Raw genomic sequence first — 15,735 nt, 5'->3', positions numbered from 1 at the left:
GGATTGGAAGCAGGGTGACGTCCTTATCAGATTTCTTTTACTACAGTGACTGTCTTACCTGTCAGAAATGTGAACTTCTTGAGGGTAGAGACTACACCTTTTAATTCTTGATATCTGGAGCATAGTATCTGACACATACCAGTCACTAAATAATAATTTATTAAAATTGCTATATTAATGAAAAAAATAATTGTAATGACAATCAATAATCATAAATATTGACAATTGTTAATAACCTATTATGAGTGAGTACAAAGTGTTCTATGCTGACTTTTGTATAGATTAATATTGGGTCACTTTATTTATTACATGAACTAAATCTATGGAGCGGATACAATTATTATCCCCATGTAAAATTGAAGAAATTGAGTGGAGGTGGTTGCATAATTATCCCATGGTCACACTTTTGATGACAGAGCTAAGTTTTGGATCCTGGCTATCTGGTTCTAAATACTTTGATTTTAACCAGTGCTTGTTAACTCTAAAGGAATAGGTGAATGCAGAGAAGGTATTCAAAATATTCAAGCCTTGGGACACGCCAATTAGAAGAGACACTCTATCAACAGAATGAAGGAGGGTCATTATGCCCTCTGTTTGTGTATCCACTGACCATTGAACTTGGGCTGTTGAATGGTTTAAATCCCTCAGTTTGCACTAGAAAACAACCTGAAGTTCTCCTAACAGAATACTAGCTCCTGTAGCCCTGTTCATGGACCAAGGCTCTTTAGATTGGAATCCTTAGCATGACCAGCAAGATTTTCACATATATGTCCCTGTAATAGCCTGGGTATCCCCCTTTTGCTTCTGTATCTTGGAAACAACTGTTTGAATTATGCATTTTTCCCATGGAGTCTCAGTCATTTCATGACAAATTTATTCAGGGCTGTGAGGATGTCTGCCCCATCTGTTAAAGTGCTTTCTGCAGGAAGACTAAGTTTCTATATTAGTCCTGAAGATACCTCAAATGGGTAACTTATTTTCAGATTTTTGATGAACTCCTGGAAAAAACTATGTCTTTCCAGACTTTCCTAGGAATCTAGAATCTTGTGACAGAAGGAAAAAAAAACTACACAGAACAAGTAAGCAATGCTAATGATAGTGAATACCTCATTCGTTTTTTCCATATAGCAGAACTTTGCAAGGCAGTGCCCTCTTGGCATAGCTTTTTATGCCAAGAAGTATGTTTAATTAGTTACTGTTCTTGAAACTACCAACCCTCTCAGTCCCCACAATTGTCAAAAGGCTGTATTAATGACCAAAGTCTGAGGGCCACTAATGAGTATCCATATCCACAGTTTTAACAGAAGCTGTCTGTCAAACATAGTTAATGTCTCTACCACAGGGATAAATGTATTAGTGTCAGTTTTAGACCAGTTATCAGAGTAGTATAGTGCCTTTGTAAGCTTGCAAGGGACATCTTGATTGCTCCCAATTTCTGGCGATGATGAATAAAAAATAAACATTCATATGCAATTTTTGTGTAGATATAAGTTTTCAATCCTTTGGGTATATAAGGAGTGAAATTGCTGGATTGTATAGTAAGAATATGTTCAGTTTTGTAAGAAACTGCCAAACTGTCTTCTAAAGTGGCTGGACCATTTTACATTTTTCTGGACCATTCCTTCAGCCATGAATGGGACTTCTTGTTGCTCCACTTCCTTCCAGGATTTGGTGTTGTCAGTGTTCTGGATTTTGGCAATTCTAGAATCATTATTATTTTAGTTTGCATTACCCTGATGACATATGATATGGAGCATCTTTTCATATGCTTCTTTGCTGAATCACTTTCTTTTAAGTTATCATTTTGTATGCCTGTGTACAAGTTAGGAACAACTCTCCAGATATTCAGAATGCTCAGGAACAGTCATGGGCTCTGAACCAGATAACACTGCAGTGGCCTCAGTGAATACAGTTATTCACCCCTCCTCTCCTACCTGTGTTATCTACGTGTTATGATTGCTGCAATACTGGCAAATGAATGGTAAGCAAACTCACGGGTGATCCATTAACACCCCTTCTCCCTTACTTTTACTCTGTGAAAGCTTTGTTTTGACTTAACAGCTGTCTGGGGGTCAAAAAGCTCTTGAATGAACTGGAATCCTGGAATCTCCAAGATATTTCTTTGGCCAATTAAGAATGAAGCTGCATGCAAAGAAATTGCTCTTTGTGGTCTTTCAGGGCACAAAGGGTTAGCAGGACACAGGTGTATAGTTGTCTACTAGGGATTTGATTTTCTGTTGGGAAAATAACTCTCACCAGGCAGCTTCTGAGCCCTTTGTAAAGCCTGCTTTTCTGAGGTCTGATACCTGAGTATTCTGTTTGAGTTCTCTTGGCAAAAGAGAACCTCTTTGGAGATGGCTTAATGGGGCAGGACTGGTCAGGGGGTGTTTTCCTAGCCTTGGGACAGAAGCATCTTTCTGCCCATAAGGTTTTGAGGTTGAGATAATCTCTCTCTCTCTCTCTCTCTCTCTCTTTCTCTCTCTGGCTTTAAAAGACTCTCTGCTGCTGTGTGGGATGACTCTTCAAAGAGCAGAGGGTAAGAGCAAATGACCTCCCTTTCCAGACTCAAGATTTCTCCTTTGCATAAGGTCAGGGTTTTAGTGCATTGAAATCTTTTCTGAATACATCAAGGACTCTACAATCTTAAGATAGTTTATAAAACCAACAGTTCAGAGAAAATTGGTGAACTTAGTAGTATATATTTGACAAATTCATATACTATATATATTCATATATCAATTTAAAAACAATTGATATAATAAAATATACATTAAAGTCATGAAGCTATGAGCATGTGTTCATCATTGAACATATTTTAAAAATTAAATTGCTTTTAAATAAGTAATGGCAAAGCATGGCATTTGAAGTCAGAGAGAATAGAGTTTAATTTTTAGATCTGCCATTGTCATGTTGTATAAATGTGAGAAAGTAACATGATTTCTTCGAGCCTTGGTTTTCTAATTTTAGCTTCAGTTTTCTCATCTATAAAAGGAGATCATAAGACCCAGGGCATGTTGTGATAGTGATGAATGCAAAGCTTTATAGTGGGGGCAGTCTATTTATATGTTCTTGGTAGTCTGGTTACAAGGATTTGTAAGTCATGGCCCTTGTCTTGGAAGAATTCTCCACTGGGGAGAAAGAGACATTTAAGTATACCTTCCCACGAATAGTTATTTAATATTTGCTCATTAGTTTTAGTGCAAGAGGACCAAAGGAGGGTTAAGAATCATAGAATTAAAAGGAAAAAAAGCTATTATTTTTCCACAAGCTTCACTAATGGAGTTCCCTCCATTGGAATAGGCCCACTCTGTTTTCCTTTGATTCAAAAAGGAGACCAGATGAAGCATGCAAAGCAGTGGAAAGAGGATTCAGAGAAAGAGATATAATGAAGTAAATTGTTACATAGTAGGCATTTAATACATTATCAGTGTTGTTACTAAAGAGAAGGCTAGTTTGGATACTTAGATAATCCTTTGGGGTCTCTTAATTTATTTAACTCTAATACAAAGAACATTAACGCGAGAGCCTGTTTCCTCATCTTTAAAATAAAGAGGTTATTATTTAAAGGTCCTTACAACTTCACACAGAAAAATTTATTTCTATCACCAGGTCTATCGTTGTATAGAAATATATCTGGTAGGATGAATACTAGATTAATCAGAAAAAGTGTTGATCTCCCATTTTAATATATGCCAATATGGTTACATGAACTTTATTACTAATTTGAAGGGGTATCTATCAGGAATCACAATATATGCCTGATATTAAGGGTCTAGGGTTTATTACTATTACCAGATATAATGAATTCATTCATTGAACAGATGCTCTTAGAAACTGTTGTGCCAGGCATTTTTCCTGGCTCTGAGGTCAGAGGTCTGAGAAAAACTGATGAGGGCCTTGTGTTTTCCTGGGGGTTTATTTTCAGCTGAGTGGCACGCCTCTCCAGTCTCATCAGTAGACTTCTTCCTTTTTGAAAATACTGCTATTCCCCAGGGCTCTTTCCTCTGACCTCCTTCACTGTTCCTATGACTTTAAACCGGCCATCAGTTAGACAACACAGGAGTCACTTTTTTGGCAAAGCAAGTTAAGTACATATTCTAATTCTTGCATGTAAGTCACAGGTGAAAAAGTGAGATTTGTCTTCCAACTGATGTACAAGCATTGAAACCAACCAATGGATTTTATTTTGTTATACATTGCCCCTCAATTCAGATTTTCTAGACATTATTTTTTTGTGTTTGAGTTCTTAAGAGCCTTCCTATATTGAACATTTTTCTCTTTTCTTCTCTTCAAATGCCCTCTTCATCACACTTCATGTAATGAATTATCCCCACTCTAGTCAAAGCCACTGCCTGTTAATAGAGTTGGAATGAAACTTACCAAGTTGACTTATATACACTTCGATATTTTCTTTCCCAGAGTCATGGACAGGCCTTCTTGTGGTACCAGATGTAATTCTAATTGCACACGCTGGAATTTTGTAGATATTTAAATATTTGTTGAGTGAATACACACGTGAATGAGTAAAAAAGGAGCACATACCTTAAAAACCAAGTATTATTTCTGTAGATAAAATAGGGTGTAAGAACACTTAGGACAAGAATCACTATAGAGGAACTTCTTTAATCCTACAGATTTCTTGATGTGGGTGAACATGTCATCATCCTTCACCTGAATGGAGATTAACCCAGATTCATGACAGTTACTAAGGGACCACACCCACCAAAATCTCCATTCATTTTCTTATCCTTTCACAATAATGGAATATTAAGAATCATAATCAGGTAATTCCACTCTAATTGTTATGTCTTAGCTTGAAATTAGTTCCTTTGTTCTTGTAAGGTTGACTTTGGGCCATATTTCTTCAGGGAGAATTTCCCTTAAACAATATCCGATTCAAGGCTACTACCTATACAATGAAACGCTTTATCAGTTATCACCCATTGCAGTTTATTTGCCAGATTGAATTTGCTCTTCAATAATATTTAGTTTTTATCAATAGCCATTGTGCTATTTAATCAGTGGTATTAGAAAATATTTAATATTGTCTTTATGATCCTCTTTTATTTGGATGCATAAGGACTTATCTTTTTTATTTAATGTTTATTTATTTTTGAGAGAGAGAGAGAGAGAGAGAGCGTGCAAGTGGGAGAGGGACATAGAGAGGTGGGCAGAGGATCCAAAGTGGGTTCTGTGCTGACAGCAGTGAGCTCAATGTGGGGCTCGAACCCGTAAACTGCAAGACATGAGCTGAAGTCAGGAGCTCAACCGACTGAGCCAACCAGGTGCCATAGGACTTTTAAAGCCTTAATGGACCTCTTAAGGGGAAAAGAGAAGTGAAGAAAAGCAGGATGAATTGGCTTTTGTATTGTCCCAGAGTTGCACAGAAATATCCTATCTGTCCATGTACATGGAATCATAAAACTGGAAAATATGTTAGTTATCTACTCTAACCTCCTTTTTTACACATGTATGTGAAAATGTGCTGAAGCCTAGATATAACATGTTACTCTTGCTAAAACCCAGGTGTCCTTGTATATGATTTAGTGTTCTGTCTCTTTCCTTAGTTCACCCAAGATGGACTCCAAATCTAAGAAAAGGATAACTGGGTTTGCACTTCCATTGAAGAACAAGACAAGGCTCACTAGTGATCCTGGATTGTATGATGTGTAGAAGAGAGTGAAAACATTTTCCTTGCCTACTTGTATGGTCCTTTCCTTCAGGGAAATCTGCTTCCTTCACTCATCATGCCATCCTTCAATCAGAGCATTTTCCACCCTGCAGTCTTCTTTCTTACTGGCATCCCTGGCTTTGAAACTTACCATGCCTGGCTCTCCATCCCTTTTTGTTGTCTCTATGCCATTGCCATCTCTGGGAATGGCATGATCCTGTTTGTGATCTTCACTGAGTCGAGCCTCCATGAACCCATGTACTATTTCCTCTCCATGCTATCTTTCACGGACCTAGGACTATGCCTTTCCACATTGGTCACCATGCTGGGTATTTTCTGGTTCAATGCTCGAGAAATTAGTTTTGATGCCTGCATTGGTCAAATGTTCTTTATCCATGGTTTCACATTCATGGAGTCCTCAGTACTCCTGGCGATGGCCTTTGATCGCTTCACTGCCATCTGTAACCCACTGAGATATGCCACAATCTTAACCAATTCAAGGATCATCAAAGTGGGCTTTGCCATTGTTATTAGGGGGACAACGGCTCTAGTGCCTTTACTTCTGCTCCTAAAGCGTCTGTCTTTCTGCCATAGCCATGTTCTGCACCATTCATATTGTTTCCACCCTGATGTGATGACGCTTTCATGCACAGACACCAAGATCAACAGTGCATTTGGTTTGGCCATTGTCATATCAACTGCTGGCCTAGACTCTGTGTTTATCCTCCTTTCCTATGTTCTGATCATCCACTCTGTGCTCAACATGGCCTCCCCAGAGGAGCGGAAAAAGGTCTTTGGTACCTGTGTCTCACACATAAGTGCTGTTGCCATCTTCTACATTCCCATGATCAGCTTGTCACTGGTGCATAGATTTGGGAAGCAAGCCCCTCCCCTTGTGCACACTCTCATTGCCAATGTTTATCTGCTTATCCCTCCTGTGATGAATCCCATAATCTACAGTGTGAAAACCAAGCAAATTCGTAAGGCAGTGCTCAAAATATTCCTTTCTAAGATGATTTAGGAATTTTTTATTTTATCCTTTCTTCCCATAGTCTCTCTAACTCATATTTGATTATTATATTATTTATTTATTTAAATTAGAGTTAGGTAACCTACAGTGTAGTATTAATGTTAGGAGTAGAGCCCAGTGATTTATCACTTATATATAACACCTAGTTCTCATACCAACAAGTGCCCTCCTAATACCCATCACCCATTTAGCTCATCTCCCACCCAACTCCCCTCTAGCAGCTCTTGGTTTGTTCTCTGTATTTAAGACTCTCTTATGGTTTGCCTCCCTCTCTCTTTTTATCTTATTTCTCCTTCCCTTCCCCTATGTTTATCTATTTTGTTTCTTAAATTCCACATATGAGTGAAATCATATGATATTTGTCTTTCTCTGACTTATTTAGCTTAGCGTAATACACTCCAGTTCCATCCACGTTGTTGTAATGGCAAGATTTCATTCTTTTTGACTGCTGAGTAATACTTCACTGTGTGTGTGTGTGTGTGTGTGTGTGTGTGTGTGTGTGTGTATAAAACACCTCTTCTTTATCAATTCATCAGTTGATGGACACTTGGGCTCTTTCCATACTTTGGTTATTATTGATAGTGCTGCTATAAACATGAGGGTGCATGTGTCCCTTCGAAACAGCACACCTGTATCCCTTGGATAAATACCTAGCAGTGCAATTGCTGGGTTGTAGGGTAGTTCTATTTTTTGTTTTTTGAGGAACCTCCATACTGTTTTCCAGAGTGGCTGCACCAGCTTGCATTCCCACCAACAATGCAAAAGAGATCCTTATTCTCTGCATCCTCACCAACATCTGTTGTTGCCTGAGTTGTTAATATTAGCCATTCTGACAGGTGTAAGGTGGCATCTCATTGTGGTATTGATTTGTATTTCCCTGATGATGAATGATGTTGAGCATCTTTTCATGTGTCGGCTAGCCATCCGGATGTCTTCTTTGGAGAAGTGTCTATTCATGTCTTCTGCCCATTTCTTCACTGGATTATTTGTTTAAAATTTTTTTTTTAACATTTATTCATTTTTGAGAGACAGAGTGTGAATGCGGGAGGGGCAGAGAGAGAGGGAGACACAGAATCTGAAACAGCTCCAGGCTCTGAGCTGTCAGCACAGAGCCCGACGCGAGGCTTGAACTCATGGACCGTGAGACCATGACCTGAGCTGAAGTCAGATGCTTAACTGACTGAGCCACCCAGTCACCCTTGGATTATTTGTTTTAAAAGCTTGATATGTTTCTTGTACCAGAGAGTACTGCTGTATTAAAAAGGGGTCATACACTGTCAAGTGCTTGGCACTTCAGGAAGTGTTTCTGGTACATGCTGTGTGCACTCGCTGTTGTGTTGTGGCTGCTCTTTCCCCCCTGGTCAGGCCTCTGCAGAGCTCCTCCTTGCTTGCAGTGGTGGAGTGTTTGGATCTTTAACTAGGTGTGCTTTGATTTGCTTTCTGAAGTAACTCTGGAAAAAAAAGGAAGGAGTAAAGCCTGATCCCATAAAAAGAGAAAGGAAAGAGAACAATACAACAAAAAACCAAACAGAGAATCAAAAAACTATTATAAGGCTGATTCCAAAGAAAATGAAAGGAAAAAACAGAAGAAAAGAAAAAAGAATAAAAAGAAAACAATAAAAATGACTGATTAAAAAAAAAAGGAAGTGAAAAAAAACAAGAAACTATGAGCCTGATTCCAAAAAAAAAAAAGAAGGAAGACAAAAGGAGAAAAGAACTCTCAGTGTAGTGGTGAGGCGTGATTTTCAGTGCACTTGGTGCATGAGGGGTGCTGGCTATGTTGGCTCTGGAGGAGAGGCCTACCCAGTTGGCTCAGAGTCAGGCTTGCCCCAGTAATTAAGTAGTTGCCAGGCAAGAGGGGCAGGGTTTGGTGTAAGGCGGTCCACTTCACTGGGGGCTGCTGTGTTTCTTTCTGAAGTCGCACCTCGTTGATGTTGGGGATAAATGGCACCATCCCAGTCTCTCTTGCCCAGATCAGGGATCTTACAACCCCTGCTGTTCAGGCAGCCCTCACGGAATAGTGAGGGCAGTCAGCTGGCCCTGGGCCACAACTCCCCTGCATTTTTTCTTTGGCACATGGCCGGGATTCAAAACCTAGAGTCTTAAAGGACTGGCACTGTGCAGAATTGAAAAAGCCTATTTATAAATGCTTTCATTCTGTTCTGATGATGCAATAGCTTCGTATTTAGTGAGTTCAAGAATGTAGATTCTTGGGGATAGGGACTGTGTCTCGTGTACCTTTGGCCTTGTCACAAATGCTTCCATTGGCACAGAATAGGACCACAGGTAAAATATTTCTACAAAGTGGACAAATAAAGTCATGAATTGGGGTTTAAACAGCCTTATAACCTCTGAGGTACAGCATGATTCAAGGGATATTTGATATAATTTCCCTCAGTAGGAAAGTCTAAGTTACAGTAATTCTAACCATTTATTGGTAATGCTTATTATTTCCCTAGATAGACTACCCATGGCCACAGAACATGAATAAGCCTAGAAAACATGAAGTCAAATAAAAATCAAACTTACTTAATTCTTAAAAGGGTTATTCGGGTCCCTTTGGTAAATGTATTAAAATTTTAACTATGTAATATCCAGTGATTTATTCTTCAAAATACGTGTCTAATGGGGGAAAGTGGGCCAAAACGTGTTGTGATGTTCAACATATCATTATTCATTGCAATGCAAATCTGGAAACTGCTTAAACAATTATTTTAGGGTATTGGTTAAATAAAATATAAACTCTCATGCAACCAGCTAAATACTGACATAGGTATAAATTTATATATTATTAAGGGAAAAGATAGATTAGTTTACAGGGTATGTATCACTGTTTCTGTATATATTTCATGGGAACACACACACACATACACTTGCATATCCACTCACACTAATACATTGTAAAAGTGTGGATAGATATGTTCCAAATGTCAAAGTACTTGTCTTCCGATAATTAGAGATTGGCTTGTTTATATTTTCTGTGTACTTTCCTGCAGTTTAAAAATGCTCAATAATGAGTGTTTAAAATTTTGCAGGTAGTGAAATAATTGATTTCCATTTAACACCCACTTGAAAACACAGTAACTTTTTTGTTCTTCATCTTCCCTTGTAACTGCTTCCCCATGGGTCTTCACAATCTGTCTTCATACCACCAATTTATAATATGACATCCACTTCCTGCTTTTGTCCATTGCTGTACTAACTGTGGTTCAAAACCAGGGCATCGGAACAACTTAATATCTTCAACCCCAACCTGGAACTACTTAATCAGAAATTCTTTAGATGGAGCCTGGGGATTTATATTTTAACAAGCTACCTCCAGGTTAGCAGGCATGTTAGATAACACTCTTCTGGGATGTTTTCACTTCTGAAAAAAATACAATAAATACCTTGCTGTTTGTCTTTGATTGTTTTGTGCTCTATAACTGAAATATTCACCTGCTCTCCACCCGCCCCTAGTAGTTGCCTTTTCCTTTTTCTAGGTGCCATTAATAAATCTTTGTCTTATAGGCAATTAGGGCCATCTTCCCTGACTGACTTAAAAATTTTTGAAAACAGCCATTGAACTTTAAAATTAATCTATCATGCACAGATATAAGCATAGTACTTTATTAATAATAGCTAATTTAATACATGCTTACTGAATTAACAACTTTTACATAACTTTGCAAATATTTTTCTTACATATTTTGGCCATTTTCATTTTGGCAAGTGCTGTGGAATGTACTGGTGTTGAAACAGTGAAAAATGAAGACATAATTTCTATTTTTAAGGAGTAATAATCTGACTAAACATATATAAATTCAAGTAATGTTTAAAACAGTTGTTTCTTTTGAATGAGACTGGATAAAACATTGAAGCAGATACTAAGAGGAATCATTGATGGTGATCTCTCTGTTTGCCAGGAAGAACCTGAACTAAAGGGGATATCAACAACTCAGGAAACTCTTAGTCTGAAGAGGAAAATATAGCTCCTAGAAATTTACTGTTTAACAGAGGAGAAATAATACACATTCAGTTACTTCTAAGGAGTATACTTAAGGAGTATACTTCTAAGTATAAACATAACAGATTCAAATTGCATGGATTCTCAGGAAAAGTTTTAAAAATGGAGAACTTTGAAGGTAGAGAACCATATATATTTTTTCTTTGAGTATAGTTGACACACAATGTTACATTAGTTTCAGATGTACAATTTAGTGATGTCACAAGTTTATATACACTGTGCTATGTTCACCATAAGTATAGCTATTTGTCCCCTTACATTGCTATTACAATATTGCTGACTGTATTCTGTATGCTGTGCCTTTTATTCCCGTGACTTACTCATTCCACAACTGGAGTCCTGTGTCTCCCACTCCCCTTCACCCATCTTAAAAGTGTACCATATTTACCCAATTTGTGTTGTAGGAAGATACATTTATCAGTTGTGTGTGGGGGTAGAGGTAGAGACAGGAGTGAGCTGGTGCATATATGGCAGGTGTTTTGTTTGGGAATTTTTACTCACAGACTCACATTTAGCAAGGTCAAGGCACTATAATACCAGCCCATGCATGGAAATGACAAAACTAAATGTAGTGAGATAGAAAGGGAAGAGAGTCATGAGGTGGAATGAACCCTTGGGAAACTTGGTACTCGGGGGCCGCAGAAAAGTCCACTAGGGTTTTCTGATTAGGAGATTTCATGAAGCCTGAGTCATGGCTCCTTATATGTGCTACCTGTACCTGAGGAGAAAACCTCCACTGCTCCTCAAATCCCTTTCTGGTAAAGAGGACAGGAAAGAAGACAGCTCCATACTTTGTAAGTAACACTGTGAGCTTAGGGAAAACATCAAGCTTCACACCCACCGGTTTCCTTTAGAATGAGGAAGAGTTAATTAACTGCAAAAAGCCCTCATGAGTGTCTCAGGAAAACTGTGGAAGGGTTTTTCCTGAAATCAGTATTTGGGTACATCATGTTCTGGCCAATAGGGTTCAGTTGATCTGTGGCCCATATGTCTTGACTCTTGGAGCAAGTTGTTAGCAGGTCCTTGAATTGTGAGTTTTTTGGTTAGTTGAGTATGTTTCAAAATCATTGCCTAAGGGCAGCGGGCAATGCTGGAACCACCTACCACCAGCATCAACCTCATCCTCATTTACCATTGTTAAGTGCTTCCCCAGTACTCATTAGCAGATTAAATGCTTCACAAATGCTATTTCAGTGATCCTTACAATGAATGCTATTGGTAAACTTAATTTTATGGAAGTAAAACCTAATATAAAGTGCTTATTTGGAGAACCTCAGCTAGTTGGTGGCAGAGCCAACACTTGAAACTAGGTTTGCCTGACCGTACAACCATGTTAGTGACTCTCTGGCATCAGAGGAGAGAGCTAACTCAAGGTAGTCCTGCATGGGAACTGTTGCATGTTCTTACTATGGGCCTGGAATATTGTTTTCACAGAAGAGAGAATCACTATTGAGAAGTGGAGGGGGGCACATAAAAGTGTACCTTAAAATGCCAACACAAACCTTTCATTAAAAAAAGCCTCAACACGTGCGCGCGCGCGCGCACACACACACACACACACACACACACACACACACACACACGCTTCCTTTTGTGGGAATGAAAGAGTTCACAGAGATGCTTCTAGTAGTCACATCTGTAATTTGAAGCCAAATAGCATAAATTAAATACCACAAGGCTGTAATGTGTTAAGATCCTGATATATTTCCAGAATTCCTTGTCAGTATACAACCCTTGGATTTAATTTTTATCAAAAAATATATATTGACTTCCCACACTGCACAGTACAGTTCATGGTACAGAGAATATAATGGTATACCTGCCCATAGCTGATTTCAGTTAGAGAGGCATATTTTCAAGTAATTTATGATCATGCAGTGGAATTAACACTATTCTAGATGAATAAATAAATAAAAATATGACTCCAGAGGAAGAAGTAATTCCTTGTGACTTGACATGGAGAAGGTGATTCCATAAAATGCTTCCTAAAGAAAATAATGAATATAAGAATGAATCTAATGAATCAAAGAATTTAGGCTTATTCAAAGAAGAATGGGAAGTACATGACTTAAGCAAAGCACAGCACTGTGAGAGAACTTACTATATTTGGTAATTTGGTGAGGTAGGAAAGGCCCAGGTTGATCATATCAAAAGGTTCCTGGGGGGAGGGAAGAGGTTGGGTATCAGGAAAAGTAGATTTTTGTTAGATTGGGAAGATCCTTGATGGCTATAATAAGATAGGAAAGAGTTTCAACCTTGTGCTGAAGACAAGGAAGAGTTCTGTATGAGGAGTGACAAGAAGCTGTATTTTTGAGAGATCATGCTGGCATCAATATGGAAAAAGTTTGTAAACACTTGAAACTCAAGGCAGGGAAATTACTTATGAGAATATAGCTGTAGTTCCTGCAAAAACTAATGAGACTACTATGTAAAATAGAGATGACAGAAGTGGAGGATAAGGATGGTCAATCAAAGGACATTTTAGAAGCCAAACCTATAAAAGTTTATAGATTGGTTGGCCTGGACACTTTTGGCAGGCAGCATTCTAAAAAGGTGCTCACGATTCCTGTCCCCTATGAGTATAGTCCAGTATGAAACCCACCCCCTGAGTGTGCGCGGTTCTATGGATGTGATGGAATATGTCATGTTGTACGTATGGCAAAGAGAGTTTGCAGATGTCAGCGAGGTTGGTGATGGCTTGACTTTGAGTTTTCCAAAAGGGAGATTATGCTGGGTGGGCCTGCCCTAATCATGTGAGCCTTTAAAAGAGACAGGAACCAGCAGAGAGACTCCTCTACTGGGTTGGAAGATGCAGCCTGTTGGGAGAGGTCCAGATGACTGGGCAGAGGGTAGAGGGTAGTCTCTAGGAGCTGGGAGCAACCTCCAGTCAATGGCCAGTCAGAAAGTGGAGACATCAATTCCATACCACAAAGAACGCCAACAACCTGGATCTGTCTGGAAGAGACCCTGACCTCAAGATGAGGACACAGTCCTGGCTGAAACCCTGATTTTAGCCTTGTAAGACCCTGAGCAGAGATCCTGATGCTTCTGCTTCTGCTTAGGACTTACTGAGATGTGAGTCAATGAATTTCTTGTTTTGAACCATGAATTTGTGCTAGTTTTTCATGCAGCAATAGACAACTAATCCAACAGAGTATGCTTCAGTACAAAAAGAAGCAAATTTCAAGAATAGGTGTGAACTATTTAAGAGGGAGATGAGGAAAGACAAATATTCAATAAGTTGTTAGTGAAGGGAAGGAGATACATGAGACAGGAAGGAGGCAGAGTTATGTTTAGGTTGGGAAAGAAGTTGAAATATTTATAGATGGTGGTAATGGTACAAATGAAAGTGTCCAAATTTTAATAAAAATAAAGAAGGAAAATTGGTGGGGCTATTTCACAGTGCAGAAAGACATCTACGTATTCTTTATGTTTTCAGTGTTTAGAAAACATCCAAATTCCTTACTCTTTGACGGTGATAAAATAATTCCATACTGGACTCCTGCTACCTTTAAACACTTTTAGCACCTTATATCTCATGTCTTAGTGACATTTGTAAATTATCTAATACAACATACCTTGGACATGCTTAGAGTATCTTCATGGTGATTTTTACCTAGCATCCCCTGCACAAGTGTTCTTTATATTCTCAAAGTAGCCTCTCTTGATCCTTCCACCATAAGACTTTCTAATACATTCAACCAGTGTGTTTTAAACACAAACCCATTATTTTATATATCACACTGCATTTTATTTGTCCGTTTACATGTTTGTTTTCATACGTATCTTATCCTTTCCTAAATATCCTTGAGGGCTGGTACCATGTTTAATTTGGTTCTGTATCCATCTAGTGGATTACAGCCTGCACTCAGTTCATTCTTTCTTTCTCTCTTTCTTTCTCTTTCTTTCTTTCTTTCTTTCTTTCTTTCTTTCTTTCTTTCTTTCTTTCTTTCTTTCTTTCTTTTGAGAGAGCGAGCACAGGAGCAATAGAGGGAGAGAGAGAAAATCTTACACAGGCTCCATGCTGGGCTCATGACCCTGAGATCATGACCTGAACCAAAATCAAGAGTCGGTCACTTAACACACTGAGCCACCCAGGGACCCCACATGCACTCAGTAATTTAATGTTAAACTATACTAATATCCAGAATTCATTTAGGGGCTTACATGGTAGGGTTGTCTTTGGAAGTGAGCAATAGTTTTTCTTCTGAATCAGGAAAGAATGTAGAAGAAAAATCATAGCTGTGGAGGAAGAAGGGACCACATAAAGAAGATATTAAGCAGTAGGCATTGCCCAAGTCAGACTTAGATAATATTTTCACCTTTTGTCTCAGCTCAGAAGACAAGACCTGTGAATAAGTGGGAGGGGTATGCAAATAGATGTGGGAAAGGAAGGAAAAGAAATGATTATATAATATTTTAAATTTAATTAAAAAAGTATAACAGCTAATATTTGTTGAACTTTTACATCACAGTGAAGTACCCTCCTTAGTTTTTCATATATATTAACTAATTTAATCCTGGTAATAATTCTATGGAGTATGCATATCATTATTAGTTTAGGGATGGAAAGTTCAGGCACACATATTTAATATCTTATCGTGTGGGTATCTTAACCAATAAATATATCAGTCAATGCTTGAATGCATCAAAAAATAGAATATGCAGCCCAAAAAATTGATTTGGGATGCCAAATAAAAATTTGTAACACCAAAATGTCCACAGTACTTACTTTGAGACCCTCTATATTCAAACAGTTCTGTTTGTAATTGTCTTGATGGCTTACACTAGGTATGTAGTACAAAAGTTAATTAGGTACAGTTCAAGTTATGGTATTGCAAAGAAACTATAGGTTCATACAGAATATTTTCACAACTACTAACATAGTAGGGGCTCAAAAAATGTAGGCTATTTTTTTAAGTTTTTTTTTAGGGTTTATTTATTTTTGAGACAAAGACAGAACATGAATGGGGGAGGGTCAGAGAGAGGGAGACACAGAATCCGAAGCAGGCCCTAGGCTCTGAACTG

At 38.3% G+C, this 15,735-nt stretch overlaps 2 protein-coding genes across 3 annotated transcripts in view; both read left to right on the top strand.

The window, feature by feature from the left end:
- The window catches only part of LOC106966067 (olfactory receptor 51H1-like), a 281,581-nt gene that overhangs the window by 94,942 nt on the left and 170,904 nt on the right, over positions 1-15,735 (top strand). The window lies entirely within an intron of this gene.
- On the top strand, positions 5,158-6,692 carry LOC106966074 (olfactory receptor 51F2-like). The gene has a single exon (XM_015062150.3). The coding sequence runs from the start codon at positions 5,748-5,750 to the stop codon at positions 6,690-6,692; it is 945 nt and encodes a 314-aa protein (XP_014917636.2). The 5' UTR covers positions 5,158-5,747.

The sequence above is a fragment of the Acinonyx jubatus genome, chromosome D1 (genome assembly GCF_027475565.1).
Source record: "Acinonyx jubatus isolate Ajub_Pintada_27869175 chromosome D1, VMU_Ajub_asm_v1.0, whole genome shotgun sequence".
Classification (NCBI taxonomy): Eukaryota; Metazoa; Chordata; class Mammalia; order Carnivora; family Felidae; genus Acinonyx; species Acinonyx jubatus.
The sequence above is the reverse complement of the archived record's forward strand: the minus strand, read 5'-3'. Positions and strand labels throughout refer to the sequence as shown.